A 26,121-nucleotide genomic window follows, 5' to 3' on the forward strand; every position below is an offset into this window, starting at 1 on the left:
ACTTTGACCTGCCTGTGGACAAGGATGGGAACGCTGACATGGTGTCATACCTTCAACGGATCGGCCGCACAGGGAGTGTTAGAAGGTGGTTTACCTTCAACATGGTGGACAACCACCAGGACAACATTATCCATCAAATTCAGGGATATTTCAGTAAGTTTTATTTTACTTATCTAAATCAAAATAGATTGATACTACTACAAGACAATGATTATTTGGATCTTTTTAAACTCTTACTAATAGTTTTCTTTTCTCCTCCTGTAGACAGGAGAGGCAGGACCATCTCCCAGGTTGACACTGAAGATCCTGATGCACTTGAGGCTCTTGATGATCTGTATTAATTCTTCCAAATCGGCCATCCCACTCCTGACCCAACATTGCACTATAAACTAAATACCAGACACCTGTTACTGGTATTTTACTTGTGCGGGTGGATGTATTTATGTGACATTTTCAGGGATTTTTGTCTGTTAAGTGCTGTTCATTTCTGTGTTGAATTAATCCGTTGAGTTTTCTACTATTTAAAAAGAAATGGAACTATATAATTCTTAAATATTTGGCCTGTTGTAGACGTAGGCTAGCACATTATATATTTTGATTATTGGTAGCGGTCACTGTCAGTCAATTATTTCTACCTTTAAGTTATTTGCCCTGTGACGTTTCGACTTTGTAAACAAAAGTTGCAAACAGGAATGCATTTTTTTAAATGTTATATATCTTCCAATGTTTGTATGACTATCAATTATGCACTAAAATGTGATGGTCCTAGTGTCTATAGTAATTATGGATGTGCCTTAATTGGACCAAAGAGTTCTTGGCTACATTAGCTCGTGTTCACACTGCAGTCAAATCTGATTACCGGTGGTTTCTCATATCCATTCTTCAGGACTAACTGTCCACACTGTTAGAGATCTGATCTGATTTAAACAACGTTGACCTTTCTGCTTTTGTCTTTCTTTGTTGATGAAACTAAACTACTATAAAACCAATCCGACTTCAATCTGAATACGACCAGAAATCTGATTTGAGCTGCCAGTGTGTACACAGCCTTGTTAACCAGGATTTTATACAAAAAATATATTACTGACTATTCCCCTTTGCTATTCCATTTTTTCTATTTCTATAAAATAAAATGTTTTATGAACACCTGAATCTTTGCTGTTGTCTTAATAGCGGTATACTTTAATATACTTTAATGAAATCCTTGGGTCATGCAGGCTCATTAATAGCTCAGTCTAATCAGCTGTGTGATTAATAATTGCATTATGACGTTAATAACAGGACATATGATGCTCTATGACCAATACTATGAATGTTTTACTAAATGATCACCTTTTGCAAATCAGAACATACACAAAGAGACAAGGGGAGCTTGTGTCCAAGGTTACTATAGTTAACTACATCTAAAGAAATAAAATAAAAATGAGGCTTTTATACTAACTAACTGAAACAGTATTGTCTGGTTAGAAAACAAATTAAAACTAAAAACATAATAGAGATAATGTCTCTATATGTCTCCTTGTCCTTAGTTTGCCTCGTGCAAAAAAAAAAGGTAAGACAAAGGTAAGACACAAGTGAAAATAAAATGAGCTAATACTAATGAAACAAGAAATAGCCATGTAATGGAACAAAGAAAGGGTTATGTAACAGGAATGCTTTCTGGAACATGTACGATTTAAACGATATAGTGGAACCAGTGAGGCTAATAGTCTCTGGTAGAACATTCCAGAGCCTAGGAGCTCTAAACCATAACTTCATAATCATCTCCTATCTCACTGCTCTAAACTACAGTCACAGTAATAAGTCTTATGCAGTGTACAAAACAACATGGTCTGCCTTCACAGTTCACTACTAGATCATAATGTTTCCCCACGTTAAAAGCGGATGTGACGTTTGTGGGCGTTCCTCTCTAACTCCGTGTGTATGCATTCTGCCCGGCCACATGGCTACTTTGCATAAGACTCGCCCCACAACCTATGCCAACAACACTACAGAGGAGGGGGCGTGGCCAGATGGTGACGTGAGAGAGAGAGAGAGAGAGAGAGAGAGAGAGAGAGAGAGAGAGAGAGAGAGAGAGAGAGAGAGAGAGAAGGCACCAAAACTATTCCATCTGTTAATTAACGGCCAAAAGCTGATTAATCCAATATATATATATATATATATATATATATATATATATATATATATATATATATATATATATATATATATATATATATATATATATATATATATTAGTTCCTATGCATGGATGCTCGGAACTAGCTATAATATGACGTCATAGATGGAGCTCTCTCTCTCTCTCTCTCTCTCTCTTTGATCTCTGCTCTGCAGGAGTTAAGGAGCATATTGTGTTTCCTCTGAAAACTGATCAAACTACAATAATAACTATATAATAATACTATCACCCTGACATGTGGGTGAAGGATATAACACATAAGCAAGTTCTGACTCTTATGATTCTTTGTTACATTGTTTGTTTTGCTTACTTTGTGATGTCTGCTAGTTTCATTGTTTTATTGTCTTAAGTAGGCTCCTTGCAGATGTATTACCGTTTTTAATTCAGTGTTCATATGTTTATAGGATGATGTATTTGCACTGTATTAGCCATACTGGTGGTGAGGTGACGTTAGATTTATATGTGTTGATCTGTGAGCCCTCTGCTGGTTAGATACTGTATTACTGCCACATGACCTGTAGCCTATGCTTGACTCAGTTTCTTTAATATGGAACTCAACTCTCAGGTATAAAGGATTCTCTGATGTATTATTTCCATACAGTACCAAGTTAACCATGTTCATAGCATGTTAATGTTTGCATTAAACAGGTTTAAGTTGAAGGCAGTTCTGTTTCCCATAATTACATGAAGTAGTTTATAATAGTTTGATATGGGAACAATATACTGTACATAAGCTGTATCAAACAATTCAAATACAGTATGTCCTGCAAGTTGAACCAACATCACAATAATACTGCCAAATTCTTGTTTTGATCAGATGCCAATCTATTTTGATAACAACATTTTTGGAATAAGAAGCAACTGTATAAAGTGAATGGAATAGCAAAAAGGTTTTACATGACATTACATTTATTGATTTGAGGTTTTTCCATACACAATGAACACAACAAAACAAACTTTTGAATGCAGTCGCAGTTCTATTATACATCATGTATAATAGTTTTGTATGGGAAAAACAATATGTATACATCAAACAGAATTAAAATGTAGTATGTGCTGTTAGTTGATGGAATTGATGGAAACCATCACCATTGACCTGAACTTTGAACTCACACGTTCTTATAAAAGATGGACAGAAATGTGCCGTGAGAAAGTTACATACAATAATAGTGTGTCGCACGTAAGTGAAAGAGAATACACCATCTTAAAACGTGGCACATGGGCTCATGTCCTGAATGAGGAGATATGGAGAAAAGTTAAATCTTCATGTACATTGAGTTTCAAGAGGGTAAAAGTGTATCCCAATGCCACCTCAAAGTATGTTTGTAAGATATCATAGGCCACTGCACTGAGTGTCATGTGAAACTGCCCATTCGTGAACACATCCCTGAGATGTCCGGTGTCTTTTACATGCATGATCCAAGAATATTGATGAGTCTCTCCTAAGGCTGCACGATATATATCGAAAATGTACCCTTCACTTCACACAGCTAAGTGTAAATCAGGCATTACGACGCCATCGCTGCATACATTTTAGTCGACTAAATCAACTGTAGATTTAATAGATTAAAATCTTAGTATATTTGGTCAACCAAAACTAGGCTAAAACTAAAACATTGTCATTCTTGAATTAATATGTCTTTAGTTTGCAAAAAAATAATACATTAATACTATGTACTGCATTTTTCTGTACTTATCGTGAGACATATCGTTATCGAGGTATTCAACAACGTTATCGTGCAAATATCGTAATCCTAATATCGTGCAGGCTTAGTCTCTCCATGAGTCACACTCCAAGTTGCCATGGCCATCTGAGAGTAAAGGTGTCCCAGGAACTCTGTGAAGGTCCAAAACAGCCACATATATTATGGAGAGCTGCTTGAGGCTCTCAAAACCATGGCTGTTGGTGACCCAGAGCCTAGCCACCTATAACAAACCCCTGGCCACATTGAGAAAAGCCAAACAAGAGAGGGGTGACAAAGAGCTAGGAGACAGGCACCCCATGATTTCATTACAACTCCTGAAATATAGTGTGCCATACAATGGGAGCATACATGACATTTGTCTCGATAAGTGTTTTTGCCATTACTGGACCTCATCTCAAAAAACGAGGCTCCATTGTGAGTTTTGATGCTACAGGCACAGTTTGTCAAACAACAAAAAAAAAGACCTAATGGCACATCTGGATTCTGGATAAATCTTCTTATACCAGGTAATTCTGTCTTCACAAGGAGGTACTGCAATGCTCCAGTGGTGCCAATGCTCTCTGAACATCATGACATCAACGCCATAGGAAACTGGCTTTCAGAATGGCATCGGGCAGGTGCACCTGTAGCTGTATGTGATTTCTCGCTTGCATTACTGGGTGGTCTTTGTCAAGGCCTTCACACCACACCCCGATTTGAAGTACATAAATAAATCAGTGTTGATTTTGACAGCAAATTTTGATTAAGGTTTAGTCATAGCCTTTTGAAAAAAAATCCATTTAGTTTCAGTCACATTTTAGTCATTTGAAATGTTTTAGTTTTTGTCTAGTTTTAGTCGACTAATTATCCTAAGATTTTAGTCGACTAAATCTACGGTTGATTTAGTCGACTAAAATGTATGTTGGCGGTGCCTTGTTGGTGTCGTAATGGCTGATTTTACACTTGGTTGTATGCTGAAAATAGCAGATCTACAAGCTCACAACGCGTCGCGCTGCGACGCGTTGTGAGCTTGTAGATCTGCTATTTTCAGAGCGCAACACCCGAGCGCAACCAAACATAAAATGACTTGTCTTTTAGTTCTACTGGATCTCTTCTCCACTGGTCCCTCACTGACATTTTAGTCTAGTTTTTATTTGTTGACAAAATTGTCAATATATTTAGTCTTAGTTATAGTCATCATAGCTTAGTTTTTATTTACTTTTTATTTAGTTTTCGTCAGTGAACAAAACGTAGTCGACCAACATTTTTCGTCGTAGTTGTAGTCAACGAAATCAACACTGAAATGCTAGGACATTCAAGGGAGCTCCCAGTTGTTATGGCTATAATATTCTACCATCAGAAGGAGTGGAGAATCTTCAGGCTGCAGTAGAAAAAGGGCTACTGTACGGCTCAATGCATCCACATGTCTGCGGTCACTGAAGACACCTGAAGAGTGCCCAGACCTGTTGAAAAGAAAAGGCCCTTCGTCACAAGTATGTATGTACATGCCTTTTAGTTATTAATTATTTTTTTTCCCTTTCTCCACCTTAACTATATTTTGATATCAATACTTTTGGTATTTTGATTCTATTAGACGTTATACACGGAAAAAAACATGTTACATCGTGTTCATCGGAGAAACGTCAATGATACAAACACATAAAAGTCTTGCGACTTATTTTCTTTGTGGTCCTTGGTCTGAGACAAACAACATGGCAACAAAATACATACAGGAAGACAATAGGCAACTGGTGGCCCGGGGGCCACATGCGGCCCCCACCTTCACTTAATGAGAATCAGAATAGTGATATATTATTGATTTCATCTGTTATGATTCTTAACATGCAAACATGAGCCGCTTTAATTACTTCAGTCTATATTAGTATCTTAAATGACTAGTATTCATATTCTATTGTCTTTTTTATGTCCAATGTATTTGTATTTAAGTTCATAAAGTTAACAGAAGTATAACTAAATGCATTTGAAATTAAATAAACATTTTATTTTTCAGGATTCCAATTCAAAAATAGCACAAAAAAAATCAGGGTTCCAATAAAAAAAATAGCCAAAAATAGCCGATCTACAAGCTCAAAACGCGTCGCACCGCGACGTGTACAAAGAATGGCCCGACAGTATATGCAATGTGTTCCTCTGGAGTGAGTGTGGAAATATAGTGGCCCCTCTACATCATCAAAGTTGCATCACCACTAAGGAAGACAGTACAGCAATAAATAATACAATATAGCTACACTACCTACAGCATAAATACATGTAATCACATCGCTATCATAAGTGACCCTACTATTCTGCAACATGTTCTAATAGCCATGCTTTGACCCTTATCTTACAAAGGAGATGGCTGCTGGTGCTCTTTATAGTCAGGGGCAGAGAGTTCCAGTTAACTCCTCCTCCAAATCTAAATGAGCGTTTTCCCATGTCAGTGGTGAACTGAATGTGGGCGTGGTCAGGTCTGCTATGGGTCAATCCACACATCTCCGTTCGCGACCGTTCCGCGTCCGTTCCGCGTCGGTTCCGTTCGCCGGAAGTCCCATCCACTCTCACGTTAAAAAAAACGGGACCGGTCCCGTTTTTTTTAACGTGAGAGTGGATGGGACTTCCGGCGAACGGAAACGGACGTGGAACGGAGGCGAACGGACATGTGTGGATTGACCCACTGCTGGCTCTGTTTAGGTGGGAATGGGCTTCGCTACGCTTCTGAAAAAGCTTACTTTTGTACCTTTACTCAAGTAAATTTTTAATTCCGGACTTGTAACAGAGTATTTCTATATTGCAGTATTGATACTTTTACTTAAGTAAAATATCGGTGTCATTTTTCCAACCACTGGTTGTTTGTCTTTGGTTTGCAGATCCGATCTGATGTATGTGTTCAGATTGATTGACACTACGTTGACCTTAATGACCTTTCTGCTTTGGTTGTTGACAAGACTTCATAAAATGCATCTTTGAAACTAACAAACAAACTACTTTTGTGTTTTCATAAAATAAAGAATAAAGCTTTTCTAAAACTCTTCTAAAACGTTGTAGTTTTCTTAATGTTAATACGTTAAAGTCTCGCGTCCGGCTCATTAATATCTCAATGTGTGTTTAATAAATGCATTATGATGTTAATAACAGGACATAATGATGTTTTATGACCAATACTATGAATGTTTTATAAAACAGTAATCTGTATGTTTGTCTTAAGTATGTTTAATTATGAAGCATCCTTAAGTATAAGTGTATTCTATGAATAAGGGTGACCAGATGTCACAACATATTCACAGCCAGTATTAAGTAAATGTGTTTTAAATAATTTAACAGAAAATGTGTTTAAACTGACCACTAACTCATAGACAGTGTAAAGTGAAGATATTCTCATAATCATATGTATCACATGATTGGTATTGATTGATTGATGTACTTTATTTAGTAAGACATGAGAATAACAGTACATGGAAGTACAAATTCACAATACAAGGTCTACTAAACTGGAAAACTCATAAAGCACTAAGCTTGTTTAAGATGAGAACCCCATGCACACAAATCATGATGACATACAGTATAAGAGACAGACAGATATACACACTACTATACAGAATGTCATACAATCAGCTTACAGGTTACTGGTATGAAGAGTGAAAAATATCTACAAGAGAAGAAAGAGAGAGAGGGGGGGGTAGGGGGGTAAGACATTACAGGGATATTTCACTTTAAATCATATGTGGGGTCTTTGTAATTTGTCTACTAAGGCTTTTGTGACAGAAAGAATAATAAGAGAAAAAGACAGAAAAACATGTTCTGTGACAGTTTGTCCACCAGGGGGCGTCATGAACCACATCTACATGGTCCTGTGTCGTCAGAGCTGTGATTTAACAGACCATCCCTGGAATGAGCTCCAGAGGTCCTTGAAAATCAAATCACTTCCATCTTTAGGTAGTTTCAGGGAAATGATTTCCAACATTTTTGTTCAGGATTGTAACTGCTTTATTTAATGAATTGATTATCATATATATGTTCTAGTTCTTTGACTATTTTAGTTTTTGAGTTCTCTCTGTATTCTGATTCATGTATTTATTGCTGTATGTGAATGTCTATTCCTGTTGAATTACTGTGTTCTGTATCTCGGCTACATTGAAAATGAGGGCCTGCCCCTCAACTGTACTCTGAGCTGAAATAAAGGTTATGATGATGATGATGATGATGATCCAGACATGATGACACACTGATTCATTTATAACAACTATATTTAAACAATATACAGCTGTATAATAATACACAGTTGTATATAAAAGATACAACTATGTGTTTTATATATGATTTTAGCTGCTTATAAAACTCAATTACAGCTGTTTCTATCATTACATAATACTGTACATGTCTGTCTGTCTGTCTGTCTGTCTGTATATCTACAGTATAAATGCCTATCTATCTATTTATTTATCTGTCTGTCTGTCTGTCTGTCTACACATACTGTACAGTGTCTAAAATGAGGTCATTCCCTTTCAAATTAAGTTAATATGTAAAAACATATATTATTGTAATGTGACAGTTTGTCCACAAGGAGGCACAACGACCCCACATCTGCACTGTTCCGGTGACGTCAGAGCAGTGAGTCAACAACTCTGACCTGCCAGACATAACAACAGACACAATACAGTCTATATACAATGACAACAACTATAATATTAATAAACACATGATACAACTGTGTCTCTCATGTAATATTACACATAGGCCTACGTCATGGATTATGGATTATTATTACTTGTATAGTATATTGTTTAGACTGATTCATTGTTTACCTGTGATCCTATAGTTTACTGAGACACTACACTGTCTCTCTGCATTCTATGATCCTATAGTTTACTGAGACACTACACTGTCTCTGTGTATTCTATGATCCTATAGTTTACTGAGACACTACACTGTCTCTATGTATTCTATGATCCTATAGTTTACTGAGACACTACACTGTCTCTATGTATTCTATGATCCTATAGTTTACTGAGACACTACACTGTCTCTATGTATTCTATGATCCTATAGTTTACTGAGACACTACACTGTCTCTATGTATTCTATGATCCTATAGTTTACTGAGACACTACACTGTCTCTATGTATTCTATGATCCTATAGTTTACTGAGACACTACACTGTCTCTCTGTATTCTATGATCCTATAGTTTACTGAGACACTACACTGTCTCTCTTCATTCTATGTATGTGTTTACCTTGTTTACTGTAAGTCACTCTGGATAAATTGTAGTTCATATTGATACCAACTACGTGCAGTACAATAAATGTTTACATGTTTACAAGTCTATGAAGATATCTATGAAATCTATGAAAAGGTTTAATATGCAACATATTTGTATACAGTGGGGGGTCCCTGTTTCATCTCTCTCTCAGCTAAGGGGTCCTTGGACTGCAGAAACTGCTGTATGCAGTCAGTGGTGGAAAAAAAGTACTAAAATGTAATTAAAGTGCCAAAAGTAAAAGCACTCATGCAGAATGTCCGATTTTACAAGTTTTCAAAAGTTTCGAAAATAGCAGATCTACAAGCTCACAATATGTTGCATCGCGATGCATTGTGAGCTTGTAGATCTGTAATTTTCAAATGGCCAAAATATATATATATGGGGCTGACGTGGTTTGTGTGTTTGTAATAATAATCCAAACCTACAAAGTAACTAAAGTTTTCTAATAATTTTAGTGGAGTAAAAGTACAATATTTGCCTCTGAGATGTAGTGGAGTAGAAGTAAAAGTACTGAAAATTGGAAATACTTCAGTTAAGTAAAAATACCTCAAAATTGTACTTGAGTACATGTTACTTTACACCACTGTATTATGTCCTCATAAAGCTCCATAATAATGTAAAACCTTCTTTCACAACATCTCAGCCTGTTGTTATCAGGCAGTTACACAACGACTCACCACACGGGGGCGTGTTGTCACCATTACTCCTAATCAGCCCCGTGGTGAGACAACACGAGACCTTATCAGGAGGGGAGCACGACGTCCGCGCACGCATGCACGCACACACACACATCACATATCTTACTTTATGATAAAGTAAGTATAAGTAAGAGATGACAGATGCAACATTAAAGTGATTTACATGAATGCATTTAGCTTACTAATGGCAATCCAATAAAAATGATCAATTCTGCATAATGACTTCTTAATTATACTGTTGATATACTGTGTAAAGTAATGCATATTCTGATGCCAATACTGAATTACTTAAGTACTTGTACTCAAGTAGCAAATATTGACCTCTTATTCATAATAGAGCATTTTCTACAATGTGTTTTTATGTTATTAACTTATAAACTGTGAGTGTTTCTTCCATATGCTGTCAGCATGATCACAGCTGAGCTGGAAATTCCAGTAGTCCCCCCCCCCACCCCGCCCCCCTTCCTCCATTGCAGTAAACACACTGATAGAAACAGAGAGAGAGAGAGAGAGAGAGAGAGAGGAGGGGGGATTCTCCGAAACTCTCTCCCCACGTGGGTTCCCGGCATTAGGTTACCCGCCACAGCCAATGAGCGCGCGGCGCAGGGAAGCCCTGTCCGCAGCGGCTCAGCCAATGGGAGACGGGAGCGCCTCCCAGAGCGTATAAATAGCCTGGAGTTTCACTGAGTTGAGTCACAATCTCACTGAGAACACACTAGAACACATCAGCACGGAACGGACCGCTTTATTACCAGAACAGAACGCTGTTGGATTATTATTTCATACCGTCATCATTTATTCTAACGCGCTGGACCTGCTTTCTATTGGCTGTTTCACCTCCTCGTTTCAAGGGGAAACATCATTATCTTGTGGATAACATCCTTATTTTCTTTACCCTGGCTCTTATTGTGGATTATTACCATAACATCACTATGACTCTGGAGGAGCTGGACGGATGCAATAACACCGACAAAAAGTGAGTTGATTTATCCATATAATATAACTCTATGATTACAGAGTGTAGCTATAAGAGGCATTTATAGCAGAGATGCTCTTATTATCCAAGAGCGATTTTTTTTTTGCAAGAGCAACACTGAGATAAGCAGAATGAACATGAAGTCTATAATAACCAAGATAAAAACACAATCACATAGACTGTGCAGAGAGAGAGACAGAGAAAGAGAGAGAGAGAGAGAGAGAGAGAAAGAGAGAGAGAGAGAGAGAGAGAGAGAGAGAGAGAGAGAGAGAGAGAGAGCAACTAGCATATTAGATAAACAATTTATGATGCAGTTTTTGCAGAGATGTGTTCACAGTCACACTAAAGCGACAAGCCTCGCTTGTAGTTGCACAACGGAGTCACGAGATTATTATAGCTTAGTTACTCATGTCATGAAGTCCAGCCATGCTGTCGTGACTTCAGTAGTAGGTTGACACATGCACACACATCCTACATGTCATTATATTGTAAGGTGGAGGAGCAAGTTACGGCTGAGGGGTGTTTTTGCGGGGGGTTTTGCTACAATATTTCATGTCTAATGGTCCTCCTCGTTGCTTCTGGTTTGTTCCCAGGATGGAGACCGTGCATCAGGCTCTGGAAGAGCTGCTGGCTGCAGCTCAGAGACAGGAATGTCTGACCGTTGGCGTGTACGAGTCTGCCAAGCTCATGAATGTGTAAGTACCACCTTATTACCATATATTATTACCACCGTATTACCATATTATTAGCCTAGATCGCCTATTCAAGCTCATGAATGTGTATTAATACATTATTAGCACATTATTAGCACATTATTACCACATTAGCCTAGATCGCATATTCAAGCTCATGAATGTGTAAATACCACATTATTAGCACATTATTGGCCTATATATAGATCACATATTCATCTGCATGTTTTCAGATCTTTGTAGTGTTCCTATGCAGACCCTTTTCTTAACTCTTAAACTGCAGTGAAAGGCTGCATAGTGCACACATAGGCTTATAAATAGCATTCCTGCAGCACGTTTTAACTAGTAATTGAGTCATAACTATAAAACATGCATGATATTCCAGTGATATACAAAGTGTCAGACAGCGTGGACAACGTTCTAATGTGGTTCTTCTGCTTCTGGTTGTTGTTCTACAGAGACCCAGACAGCGTGGTTCTGTGCGTTCTGGCCACGGACGAGGAGGACGAGGGAGACATCGCTCTGCAGATCCACTTCACGCTCATACAGGCGTTCTGCTGTGACAACGACATCAACATCCTCAGGGTGTCGGGGCTCCGGAGGCTGGAGCAGGTCCTCTGCACCGAGGGGGGGCCCACCGGGACCACCACCGCTGGGGGGGTCCCCATCATCACCACCTCCACCACCACCACCATCTCCTCCTCCACCATGGAGAACAACACCACCAACAACAACAACCTCCACCCTGCAGCGGCCGAGCCCAGAGACCTGCACTGTATCCTAGTGACGGTACGTTAGGGTTCTACCCTGGATGCATGTTTTACTGCTGATAGGCTAGGGGCAGGGTGTTGACCAAGCTGTGGGTCGCGGACCCGTTTTGGGGTCGCCGTGCACAGTTTTTATGGTCAGGGTCTCAAACCAAACAGATTCTGTTTTTCAAAGATAAAATAATAATAATATATCATTCTCCAAAAATATTTTTTAGAAATACAAAAAAAAAGTCATATATTTAAAAAAATATAACTGTTAAAGAAATCGTGACAATTGTAGATGTGCAAGCTCACACAACATTGTCATGCATTGTAAGCTTGTAGATCAGCTTTTTTCACCATTTCTGAACTATATAGGGCTTACATTATTAATTCATAATGCATATTTCTGCAGCCATAGGTGTATTCACATAGCATCTGTGTAGTCTGTGTTTGAATCCACACTAAAAACTAATCATGTCTTTTATCTGATCTCTACAACAGAACCCTCAGTGCTCCGCCCTGGACTCCCAGCAGGCTTTGCAGCGCGTGGGGAACTACTGTGAGGAGCGTCGGGGTCAGGACCAGTGGGTTCCTTACCTCTCCCTGCAGGAACGCTGAGCTCACAGACCTCACACACAGCTCAGTGAAGAGAGTGAAGACAAACATGGAGAAAACTAACCAGGCTGACGGACGGGACGGGGGGGAAACCCGTCAGAACGGCCCCCGTTATCCACGTCTAAAAACCTCCTGCGTTCAGGAAGGGAACGGACAGTGGGAGGAGTTATAGCGCTCTGGCTGGCTGCTCGCCAAGTCAGTCTGGGTCTCAGTCAGGGCGTAAAACGTGCCGGCGGTGGAAATGCTTTCCTTCCGTCAGACGTGACGCATCGAGAGAGCTCTGATGCAGCAGCAGCCCCCGTACACAGCACAGCGGCACGGCTCAGCTCTCCTCCCCCGCGGAAACGCAGAGAGAGAGAGAGAGAGAGAGAGAGAGAGAGAGAGGAGTGGAGGACTGTAGGGGAGGAGGTGGTTTTTCCCACCGTCAGACTGCTTGCTGCCGTATTTAGGCTTGTTGGAATTTATTCCACAACTGACTGACTGAGGGAGGTGGGAGGAGGAGGTGGAGACGTGGGAAAAAAAACAAGGACTGGAGGCTCTGGTTACCACAGAGGAGAGGAGGAGAGGAGGGGGTGTTTTGGAGGAGAGGAGGGGGTGTTATGGAGGAGAGGAGGGGGTGTTATGGGGTAAACAACAGTGACTTTGTGACTCTGCAGGAAAAGCCCCACGGTTTGTTGTTTTGTTTGAAATGTGGAGCCTTTATTTTTGTATTTATGCAGTGGTGGAAAGTAACTAAGTACATTTACTCAAGTGCAGTACTTAAGTAACATTTGGAGGCATTCGTACCTTGTACTTTGAAAACTGGGTAATGGGGACATAATGGCATAATGAGTACTTTCAACTTTTTGTACTTTTAAGTACATTTTGATGCCAATACTTTTGTACATTTTGAATTCCAGACTTTTACTTGTAACAAGAGTATTTCTATATTGCAGTATTGATATGTTTACTTAAGTAAAACAATGTGAGTACTTCCCTCCACCACTGTATTTATTTATGCAATGTGAATGTTTTAAAACCAAACTGCACACAGATGTATGTTATAGTGAATGAAGTGATTTTTATTTTATTTAATGAGGCATGATTTGTCTCACCTTGTTTCTATATGGAAAACAAAATGTCACTGACACAACATGAGTTATGATTTGTTTGTCGTTTGTTTATTCTGTGAAAAAAAGAACTATGGGAGCGTGATGCTATTTAAATGGAACAGAGTAATATATGAAACGTGAATTGATTGTTGAAATAATGTTCTATGAAAGGCCCTACTTATTTGAATAAATTATTGAACTGAATTTCTGCATACTTTGAGTGGTTCATAGTGAGTGTGTGTGTGTGTGTGTGTGTGTGTGTGTGTGTGTGTGTGTGTGTGTGTGTGTGTGTGTGTGTGTGTGTGTGTGTGTGTGTGTGTGTGTTTGTATTACTATACTTGCGAGGACCAAGTATAGTAGAATTTGAAGAAATCTACATTGTGAGGACCGTTTTCCTCACAACGCAAATGGTTGTTTTATAGTTAAAAAACTATTTTTAGAGATACGTTAATAATCAGAAAAACATTCAGGTCAGGATTAGACAATTAGGTGTCTTAGAGGTTAAGTTTAGGGATTGGAATTAAGAGTTCAACATGATTTATACTTAGTTGCGTGCCAGTGTCATGCACCGGAAAAACAGCCGATCTATTGTTGTGGGCTTGTAGATCTGCTGTTTTTCGGCTTTAGGCTTACGGTTAAAAATGGCAATTATTATTTATAAATGGCATTCATAACATGGCTGTCCTAAAGTGTTGATGTCCTCACAAGCCTTACAAACCTGTGTGTGTGTGGGGGGGTTCTGGGTTCTTTGAATTCCAGTCTTCTCTCCTTGCAAGTTCCTGGAATGCCTCTGGAATGTCTGCCTGATCCTGGGTGGTCACGTGACCGATCCTGTGTGAGGTCACGTGATCTAAAGTGGAGTCAACAACAGAGGCCAGGTCAGCTGACATCAAAACATGCTGTCGAATATAGTTGTCAAATAGTTTAAGGACGCTTGGAGGTCCCCAGACCCTTACTTTTAGAACCACTGCTTTAGTAGTCCTCCTGAGACACAATATGGCAACATTAGAGAATCATCTAAGCACTTTAAAAGTCCTCTGTGTTAATATGAATATGTAATAATGACCCTGTTAACTACATGAATACCTTTAAACATTCAAAGGATTCATGTGTGGATGGAAGTTCATACCCATGATCAACCTGGCATTCATATTTGTGACAATCAAACAGCAATAGTGGAAAAAATACCAGATCTACAAGCTCACAACGTGTCCCATCACAACACGTTGTGAGCTTGTAGATTTGCTTTTTTTTTTTTTTTTGCTTTTCTTCGTAAAGCATAATAATGATGACAGTTATTCCTCTGCTAAAAGCAGGTATCAGACCATATTATTTATACATAAACTGTACTATATAATGAATACATAACATACATGTATTATTCATAGTGCAGGGACATACAGTATCACACAGAGAAGAACTCATAACATGTTCATGTGAAGAAAGACTCCTCACAGCACAGACTGGTGTTCAAACCTTTTCCAGTTGCATAACAAGCTAGACCTGAAATATACAGTCTGACTGTAGAAGAGAATCACACCTTTACCTGTTCATTACAACCGTGTAAACCATCATACTGTTCTCTGTGTTTTTAAACTACTTCTAAACAAAAGTATTTCCCGAGTCACACCAGACTTAGTGTAGAGGGACAAAAGGAGGAGGCCAAGTATAGAGCCGTGAGGGACCCCGGTCAACACAGTATATGGGGTTTATGTACTGTAGTTAAAAGTGACTCTCCACCAAACAGACTACAACAGACTGGCAGTCTGTTGGCAGAAATTGGCATTAATTAGTCGGCTGACATTAATGAGGACAAATTCTTACAGGCAGTGTTGCCATATTTTGTGAGAGAAATAAGCAACCAGGTCTAGGAACACAAGCCCAAAAGAAGCAACTTAAGGCCAAATGAACACTTTAAACCTACAGTATTATGCGTCGGCTATTTGAACAAACAGTGTACAAATGGAACCAAATGGACCCTAACGGGTTCATTTGGTTCCATGTGTACACGGTCAGAGTTATAGGGGCCTGTGGCCCTAATGCACAGTAAACTGGAGGTCCTTGAAATGAAAAGGTTTGAGAACCACTGATACAGGATACACACACATACGTTATAACTATGTATACACGCAGGGTCTAACGCGCATGACCAGCCACACAGTCAAGTCCTGAGTGTTCATTTACCCACTAGCAAGAGTGTAAACAACCAAATTAACCTGTAAGGGTCCCTATACACATTCAGAGGTACAGATACTATGGGTTCATTGTTTATCTGGTATCCTATAGTTTCTTTGAGGCAGTAGAAACTATAGGAATTGAATACCTAGGACTCCAGTGGAAACAAGACCGCAAGGACTGTTTTGGTGTTATCCTTTTAGACAACATTTTTGACTGTACTGTTTCTACCATTCTATTTCTGTCTAATAACATATTCAATAAATCGATCAAAGTACATTGTTCTGTCTCCACTCTATACTTATGTGACAGTTTAGTGTTTACTTTGTTGTTTATTGACTATAGAGTTCATGTTTACTCTGTTTATTGTGATCTCACACTTGTAAGTCTGATTTCACTCTGGATAAAGAGCGTCTGATAAAAGCCTAAATGGTAAAATGTATAATACTAGAAGTTCGGGCCGCTACGCGGCCCGAACGTCTAGCGTGACGCGTCGTTCACTTTGCAGTGCCACCTTACAGGCACCTCACAGTGTGAGAGAGAGTTTTGTGCTCTCCTAAATCCACGGCAGGCTTTGAAAGTACCCACTGCTGTCGTGAGATTACGTCACACTGGCGTTGTGTCCATATTCGGGACGACCGTCTCATCGTGATGTCACGACCGTGATGTCATGCTGTCGTGAGATGACGTCACACTGGCCACATACAACGTTACAACGTACATACTGACAACCGACATGGCGCAGGATTCAAATTGTATATATAGATAGTCATTTATCAGAGTGACTTACAGTAAACAAGGTAAACACATTCACCAATCTTAGGATCAGAACCTCGGATCTATCTAAACAATATAATATCAAAAATAATAATCTGTGCATTGGAAATATAGAAACTAAAGGATACCAAAACTAGCATCTGTCTAAATCAGTGGTTCTCAACTATTGGTCCAGGGACCATCAGTGGTCCCTGAGGGGGTCCCGAGCAAAAGGTGTTAATACATTTTCACCCCTTTATCCATATTGTATGCGTTGGCTATTCGAAAATAGCAGATATACCAGCTCACAGTGTGTCTGCGAACTTGTAGATCTGCTGATTTTTGAACATTTTCAAAATGTCAAAATCTTGAAAGTGTTTGAAGATTTTTGTTTTAAATTTTGCAGTTGTTAACACAAACATTGGGGGTCCACGGCCAAATACATATCAATTTAGGGGTCCTTGGCCTGAAAAAGGTTGAGAACCACTGGTCTAAATAACATGCTATCTAAATGACATTTTAACCTGTGCATAAGACTGGTCATGGTGGTCAAGTGCTACTTATAGTAAACATGAACACAGTGGATTTACTCTTTAGACGGACAATGAACTGTGTGTGTGTGTGTGTGTGTGTGTGTGTGTGTGTGTGTGTGTGTGTGTGTGTGTGTGTGTGTGTGTGTGTGTGTGTGTGTGTGTGTGTGTGTGTGTGTGTGTGTGTGTGTGTGCACGTGTGCGTGTGCGTGTGTGCGTGTGTGTGTGTATGTGTCATTGGGGATACACCATGTCTGTTTTGAGCATCCAGGAGGATGAGTGGTATATAATATGTGTGTCACACTCACATTAGCAGCGTATCTAAGCATAGAGCTGGTATTTATAGGTGCTCAGTCTATTAAAGCCTCCTTTCTCTCTCTCTCTCTCTCTGTGTGTGTCATGATCTGAGCATGGTCTATTTTCTGCAGTGCTGTGATGCAGCGTACAGCGTCAGATAGACGGCGTGACCACGTGCACTATACGACCACGTTCACTACGAACACGCTCACTACACCACGTACACTACAAACCACGTACACTACAAACCACGTACACTACAAAACCACGTACAGCGCCGCGGCCCGCTTCAAACACACGTCACGTTGTCATGGAAACTGACAAATAGTTGGCCGACGGCCTTTGGTGGGAGGTGGAGGTGGGTGGAGTAGGTGGAGGGTACATTTGTACTTAAGGTTTTGTATCGTCACGTTGCTAAACTAATGGCTAAAGTCATTTTTTGAGGAAAATTATATTTTTGCCTAAAGTCAGCTCCTCATGACACTGGCCACCTCTGGTAAAATGGCCTAATATCTCCTAATAGAAAAGGATCATGCTGTTCTCTCCCCTTTTAGTATAATGGCTTTACTCCCTAGTGTGACTCAGGCCAAAATAGGTCTTTTTTTTTGGCCTGAGTCACATGATTTTGTGACTTAAGCCAAATAATTTACTGATTTCGGCCTCTTTTTTTTTTGGCCTAAGTCAGATTTAATCCTATTTAAACCTATTTAAATCTCTTATGTTACATAACTGACAGACAGTGTTATTTCTATTTAAATAGTCATCATTTGTCATAAACATTCTGGGTGAAATGATTAAGAAATATAATATAGTTTTGTTTTGGATCAGTTTTTTTTTTTTCCTGAAAAACTATTTAAAAAATGACATAGGCCATTAGTTTAGCAAGGCGACGGTATGTAAGGTAACTGCTGCTTCCCAGGGTGCAAATATGAGCTGTGATTGGAATATAATGTTACATAAAACACACATTAAAGGTAGGATATAAAACCAGCAGTACTAGAGGTCCTGGTATAGGACATAAAACCAGCAGTACTAGAGGTCCTGGTAGGAGATAAAACCAGCAGTACTAGAGGTCCTGGTAGGAGATAAAACCAGCAGTACTAGAGGTCCTGGTAGGAGATAAAACCAGCAGTACTAGAGGTCCTGGTAGGACATAAAACTAGCAGTACTAGAGGTCCTGGTAGGTATTTTATGTGGAAATGTTTTGTTTGTTATGCAACTGCAAGCCCCTGCCTTTTAAGTTATATTATCATGCAAAAAAAAGTACCCTATTCTCCATCGACTGCATGTCTGTGGGAGTTCCTTTCCCTTTTGTTTTTATTATGTTAATGAGCAGAGGCTTGGCCAATCAGGACGCAGTAGTGGTGGGAAGGCAGTGACGTGTGGGGATTCTGTGGAAGTGTCATTGTCCATATAAGGGCATGTTCTGTCCCCGTCCAAAACACATGACTCATACATGATTCATGAACACACAGACAGCGCTACGGTCTGCAGCTTGTTGTTAAATGGAGTCTTATGTGTTCAACTTGTTAAATGTAGTCTTATCAGTGGTGTAAAGTAACTAAGTACATTTACTCAAGTACTGTACTTAAGTACCCTTTTGAGGAATTTTAACTTTACTGGAGTATTTCCCATTGTCTATACCTTTACTTCTACTCCACTACATATATATTTGTACAAGTACAAATATTGTACTTCTACTCCACTACAATTATTTGAAAACTTTAGTTACTAGTTACTTTGTAATGATTTTGATTATTATCACAAAACATACATTAACCACTTCAGCCCTATATACATTTCGGGCCATTTGAAAATAGCAGATCTAGGGGGCACGGTGGCGCAGTCGGTAGCGCTGTCGCCTCACAGCTAGAGGGTCCTGGGTTCGATTCCCGCCAGGGACGCTGTGGGCGCTGGGGGCGTGTTCTCTCCTCCACGTCATCGGCGCCCATACCCTAGGTGGGGTTGGTGAAAGGGCCTACTCTGTGTGGAGTTTGCATGTTCTCCCCGTGTCTCTCAGGGTAGTTAATACCCTCACAAAAACATGCAGTAATCCTGGTCACTATACCGCCTCCCCCTGGTCAGCCGGGGCGCCTGATGGAGGAGAAGGGAACTGGTTGGAATAACGTGTTCCTTCCACGCGCTATGTCCAACCAGGGAACCTCCCCCCTGTCGGGTGATAAGAAGTGGCCTGCTTGCTCCTCATGCATTGAAGGAGGCATGAGCTTCAGCTTGGGCTCTCCCTAGGCTGGCAGAGGGTAGGTAGTGCCCAGGATTACATAGGCAATTGGCACTGGGTGAAAAAAAAATGTGGGTTACAAAATCGTGGGATAAAAATTATAAAAGAAAAAAAAAAGAAAAAGAAAATAGCAGATCTACAAGCTCACAATGTCGCAATGCGACGCATTGTGAGCTTGTAGATCTGCTATTTTCAAAAGATTTGTATGCATTTTGAACTTGTGAAATGGGACATTCTGCACACTAAGTACTTTTACTTTTGGTACTTTAAGTATATTTTCATGCCAATACTTTTTTTTTACTTCAGACTTATATGTTCAACTTGTTAAGAACTTGAACAGAGCTGCAAGACTACAAGTCACTGCTCCGTCAGGAGTAGTGTGTGGGTGTTAAGCCACGCCAGGCTGTGCCAGGCTGGCATGGGTGAGGGTGAGACTGGCATGCAGCCGTATTCTGTCTTTAAAGAACATCTAGTCCTCACACAAACATGTTAGTTTGTTTCTACAGCTATTTACCAGTATATGAGAGACAGTTATAATACTAGACAGGCCTTATAAGCTGTCACTTTACCTTTCCTCACACACGCACACACGCGCGCGCACACACACACACACACGCACGCACACACACACACACGCGCGCGCACACACACACACACACGCACGCACACGCACGCACGCACGCACGCACGCACGCACGCACGCACGCACGCACGCACGCACGCACGCACACACACACACACACACACACACACACACACACACACACACACACACACACACACACACACACACACACACACACACACACACACACACACACACACACACACACACACACACACACACACACACACACACACACACACACGACTCTAACTAGAAAATACATTTGGTTTCAAAAATAAACTTAAGGAAGTAATAATCAAAACATTAGATTAGGTTCTCTTTCTCTTTGGTATTTTCTGACAGACAAAACAACATTTTGTTCTCTAATTTAGTGGGGGGGGGGGGGGGGGGTTCACTAACATTAATGCTGTATACTGCATTTTATGATTTGTATGTGATGTTTCATTGCCTGGACCTCAGTTAGGGGATCAGGGTCTAGACCTCAGTTAGGGGATCAGGGTCTGGACCTCAGTTAGGGGTTCAGGGTCTAGACCTCAGTTAGGGGATCAGGGTCTAGACCTCAGTTAGGGGTTCAGGGTCTAGACCTCAGTTAGGGGATCAGGGTCTAGACCTCAGTTAGGGGATCAGGGTCTGGACCTCAGTTAGGGGTTCAGGGTCTAGACCTCAGTTAGGGGATCAGGGTCTGGACCTCAGTTAGGGGATCAGGGTCTAGACCTCAGTTAGGGGTTCAGGGTCTAGACCTCAGTTAGGGGGTTCAGGGTCTTGCTCAAGGACATTTCGACACACAGGAGGAGCCGGGGGAATCGAACCGGGAACCTTCCGCTCTACCTCCTACACTTCCTGTTGTCCCACGGTGCCACAGGAAGTGCTCTGGTGGCAGAGGGACGAGTCCACTCTGCACAGAAACATCATACATCAAAATGAACACTTTTTTATAGTTTATCTCAGAGATTCTCAAACCTTTTAATTAAATAAAAACCTCAGTTTGATATGCATCAGGCCAGGGGACGTTTTTCAAGCCAAGGACCCCTTAGCTGAGAGAGATGAAGCAGGGACCCCCTACTACTACGACTATCATCAGTGTAAGCCACCCATGGGAGACATAAGGTCCCAGGTTTGATTCCCCGGCCCCCGCTGTGTGTCGAGGTATTCATGAACAACACATTTAACCCCTAAACTGCAGCTGTGTAGAGAGTCTGGAACCTTGATGTCTTTTGGCAGGTCATTCCATGCATGTCTACATGTATATAATATTTATGTATGCTGTACTTTTGAATAAAATTCCATTTAGTTTCAGTCATATTTTAGTCATCTGAAATGTTTTACTGTTAGTCTAGTTTTAGTCGACTAAATATCATAAGATTATAGTCGACTAAATCTACAGTTGATTTAGTCGACTAAAATGTATGTTGGCGGTGCCTTGATGGCGTCGTAATGGCTGATTTTACACTTGGTTGCATGCTGAAAATAGCCGATATACAAGCTCACAACGCGTCGCAGCGCGACGCGTTGTGAGCTTGTAGATCTGCTATTTTCAGAGCGCAACACCTGAGCATAAAGCATAGTCTTTTAGTTCTACTGGATCTCTTCTCCACTAGATCCCTCACTAACATTTTAGTCTAGTTTTTATTTGTTGACGAAATTGTCAATATATGTAGTATTAGTTTTAGTCATCATAGCTTAGTTTATATTTAGTTTTTGTCAGTGTAAAAAGGTAGTCGACGATCATTTTTCGTCATAGTTTTAGTCGACTAAATCAACACTGGTATCTCTATAGTTTTCTGCGGATCTAATTTGAAACAAGCCATTGCGGCTTTTATGAGCGATCCATTTTAGCTGACCTTGTATTGTAAACTGTACTTCCATGTGCGTTTTCTCTGCAAATCTTCTAAATAAAGTATTCAATCAATACATCAATTTCATTCTGCAAATGTTTTTTAGTAGGAGCTTGTTTTAGTGTTGCTGTTTAAGTGTTCTATACATATAATGCACTCGACTAAATGTCTCCATACTGTTAGTGAATGCAAATGTCTCAAGCAGAACTCTTGCATTGCATTCTATTGCTATTCTATTGCTATTCTATTGCTATTCTATTGTTATTCTATCGCTATTCTCTCCAAATAGTGAAGCTATTATATCAAAGTTCAACTGCAGCTCAAAACTAGGTCAAAAACATTCAGACAAGTTATCCGTTATTAGCGAGAGACACAGAGAGTGTATGTGTGTGTGTGTGTGTGTGTGTGTGTGTGTGTGTGTGTGTGTGTGTGTGTGTGTGTGTGTGTGTGTGTGTGTGTGTGTGTGTGTGTGTGTGTGTGCATGTGTGTGCGTGTGTGTGCGTGTGTGTGTGTGTGTGTGTGTGTGTGTGTGTGTGTGCGCGTGCGTGCGTGTGTGTGTGTGTGCATGTGTGCATTTGTGTGTTTGCGTCTTGGCGCCAGAAAAAAGCGCCAGAGAACATAATATGCAAATGCAACAGTTTGAACAAAAAACTAAAAAGAGAGAGAGAGAGAGCAGTTTGCAGCCCGCCCGACGGCCCGCGCCCTACCAGCCCCCCCCCCACAACCCACCCCCCTCCCTCACACATTCCTTCCATGCTTCCCTCCACAACAGACAGACAGACAGACAGACAGACAGACAGACAGACAGGACAGGCACGAGACATAGAAGGAAAACGGTTGGCGGCTCTGACTGCAAAAATAATGAAAAGAGAAAGAGACCAGAATAGAATAAATGGAATATATATCTGTGTCCATGGAGACATTATTATCACGTTATCCTGAACTCTATACACCATGCACATACACACACTACATGACCTCATACACACTACATGACCTCATACACACTACATGACCTCATACACACACACTACATGACCTCATACACACTACATGACCTCATACACACTGCATTGTTTTTCATTGAATACCTTATTAGCAGTTTGCAAATAAAAGTCACAGGAAAGTACAGTTCAATACAAGGTCTGTTAAAGGACAACTTAGTTTTTTTTACAATCAAGGTTTATGTTTTAGATTGTAATTAAAGTAAATAAAAGATGAGTGTTAACATTTTTTTATTTACTGCTTTCTATAGTTTTAGCAATTTTCGCGATCTCTTTTTACAGTGGGCGGGGGCATTCTGTCCGGTGGCTAAATATGCCTTTTCTACACAATAAAAAAGGTCCTGTGGTCTTTGATGGCCAGATGTGAGTTATTGGGGGCTAGAAGAGCTACTGTAAATAATAATAAAGAAAACACCGGATTATTGTGTAAAGCCACCGGACAGTTCAATACAAGGTCTGTTAAAGGACAACTTAGTTTTTTTTACAATCAAGGTTTATGTTTTAGATTGTAATTAAAGTAAATAAAAGATGAGTGTTAACATTTTTTTATTTACTGCTTTCTATAGTTTTAGCAATTTTCGCGATCTCTTTTTACAGTGGGCGGGGGCATTCTGTCCGGTGGCTTTACACAATAATCCGGTGTTTTCTTTATTATTATTTACAGTAGCTCTTCTAGCCCCCAATAACTCACATCTGGCCATCAAAGACCACAGGACCTTTTTTATTGTGTAGAAAAGGCATATTTAGCCACCGGACAGAATGCCCCGCCCACACAGCAGTAAATGAAAAAGAAACTAGAAAAAGTGCTCCTCGGAGCACAACTCTCCGCCAGAAGACTTGTGTTGGTTCGAAGGTCGCGAAGGTCGCTATCCCTCTTGTATATGTAAGTGTCCTATCCATCCTGTCTGGGTAAGTGTCCTCTTCCGTTCATTCTGTGTAAGTGTCCTATCCCTCCTGTCCTATCCGTCCTGTCTATGTAAGTGTCATATCCCTCCTGTCTACATAAGTGTCCTATCTGTCCTATCTGTCCAATAAGACAGATAGGAACAATTGGACCGCGACTACTTGACTACTTCCGGTTCGAAGGTCTGGGAGTGAGCTAGTGGCCGGATTTTCGGTATTGGAATCTGGCTTATCACAGTGACACATGTATTTATAGGTCGCTATCCCTCTTGTATATGTAAGTGTCCTATCCAACCTGTCTGGGTAAGTGTCCTCTTCCGTTCTGTCTGTGTGAGTGTCCTATCCCTCCTGTCTGTATAAGTGTCCTATGTCATATCCCTCCTGTCTATATAAATGTCCTATCTGTCCTATCTGCCAATTATGTATCAGCCATGCAGCCATTTCATGGTTCCCGTCTTACCTCACTCTGACAGTGGCAGAGACACTGTCAGAGTGATGCCATGTATATATAGGCCCGGTGGCGTCACTAGCCAATCAGATCACAGTATTTCACGTGTCACGTGAGGCTTGACCAATCGGTGTGTCATGTTTAGAAAGTGAAAACGCAGTGATAACAATACTCTCCTGGCGGAGAGTAATAACACTCTTTTATCAATCTTTTATTTACTTTAATTACAAGCTAAAATATAAACCTTGGTTGTAAAAAAAAAATCACACCCTGTGTGAAGTGAGTGGTGCCTTTGATGAGCCCCGTATTGACCCCCGTATTGATGTTGTCATCAATGTTTGTGGACAGACATAGAAAACAGACTAGAAAATGTGCTCCTCGGAGCACAAGTCTCCAGCACTTACCCTATCTTTAACCATAGTTTTCTAGAAATGTTCTGATTCTTAGATTAGAACATCTAAGGATTAGAACATGTTAGCTTGGCTAACATGTTCAATCAGCCAAGCTAACATGTCCAATGTTAGCTTGGCTGATGGCACTGATGTCACTTTGAAACATGTAAACAATGTTTTGAAGTGACACACCTATTTATAGGTTTCTATTTCGTCATGCGTCTCGCTAGCCAATCAAAGCACACCCTTTCAACATAGGTAAGGTAAGGTTAGGTAAACTTTTATTGTCCCGAAGGAAATTTGTTTTGGGCTTTAACCCCAGCTGCAGCCACACGTAAAACAATGACAATACAAAATACAAAATACATAACAGGGGGGGGGGGGGGGGGGACAACATTACACAAGTGCACAGATAGTGATCGGTCTACTCTTAATGGTCACTGCAGGGCCTCATTTAGCATTTTAGTTGCCACAGGAACAAACGATTTTTTGAATCGTACATAATTCCATCTAGGTTCGCTATACCTTCTCCCAGAGGGCAGCATTACAAACTGTACATGTAAAACATGGGTAGCATCACTGACTATTTTCTGAGCTTGTCTTAGCGTGGCCTGCTCGTAAATAGACTGCAGAGAGGGGAGTTGTCTTACTCCTATGATTTTCCCTGCAGTCTGCACCAATCGGAGCAATTTGGACCTCAGTTGCACTGAGAGGTTGCCAAACCAAACTGTGATGCCAAATCTGACCAGACTTTCCAAGACCGCTCGGTAGAACACTAACATAAACTTTTGGTCAACACCATGAACCCTGAGACGGCGGAGGAAATGCAGTCTTTGCTGAACTTTACTACAGAGACTGTCCACATGTGTATTCCACGTTAGCGTGTTGTCAATGCTAATGCCCAAGTATTTATATGAGGAGACCTGTGAGATGGTCGAGTCATGGATGACCACAGGCCTGTGGTCAC

At 40.4% G+C, this 26,121-nt stretch overlaps 1 protein-coding gene across 1 annotated transcript; it reads left to right on the forward strand.

Moving 5' to 3' along the window:
- Positions 1-10,534: 10,534 nt before the first annotated feature.
- On the forward strand, positions 10,535-14,151 carry LOC311051754 (growth arrest and DNA damage-inducible protein GADD45 beta-like). The gene is made up of 4 exons (XM_084066377.1): positions 10,535-10,797; positions 11,391-11,492; positions 11,948-12,278; positions 12,743-14,151. Exons 1-4 carry the CDS (start codon positions 10,754-10,756, stop codon positions 12,857-12,859), a joined length of 594 nt encoding a protein of 197 aa, XP_083922503.1. The 5' UTR covers positions 10,535-10,753; the 3' UTR covers positions 12,860-14,151.
- The last annotated feature ends 11,970 nt before the right edge of the window (positions 14,152-26,121 follow it).

Source organism: Gymnoscopelus microlampas (genome assembly GCF_963454915.1).
Source record: "Gymnoscopelus microlampas genome assembly, chromosome: 9".
NCBI lineage: Eukaryota > Metazoa > Chordata > Actinopteri > Myctophiformes > Myctophidae > Gymnoscopelus > Gymnoscopelus microlampas.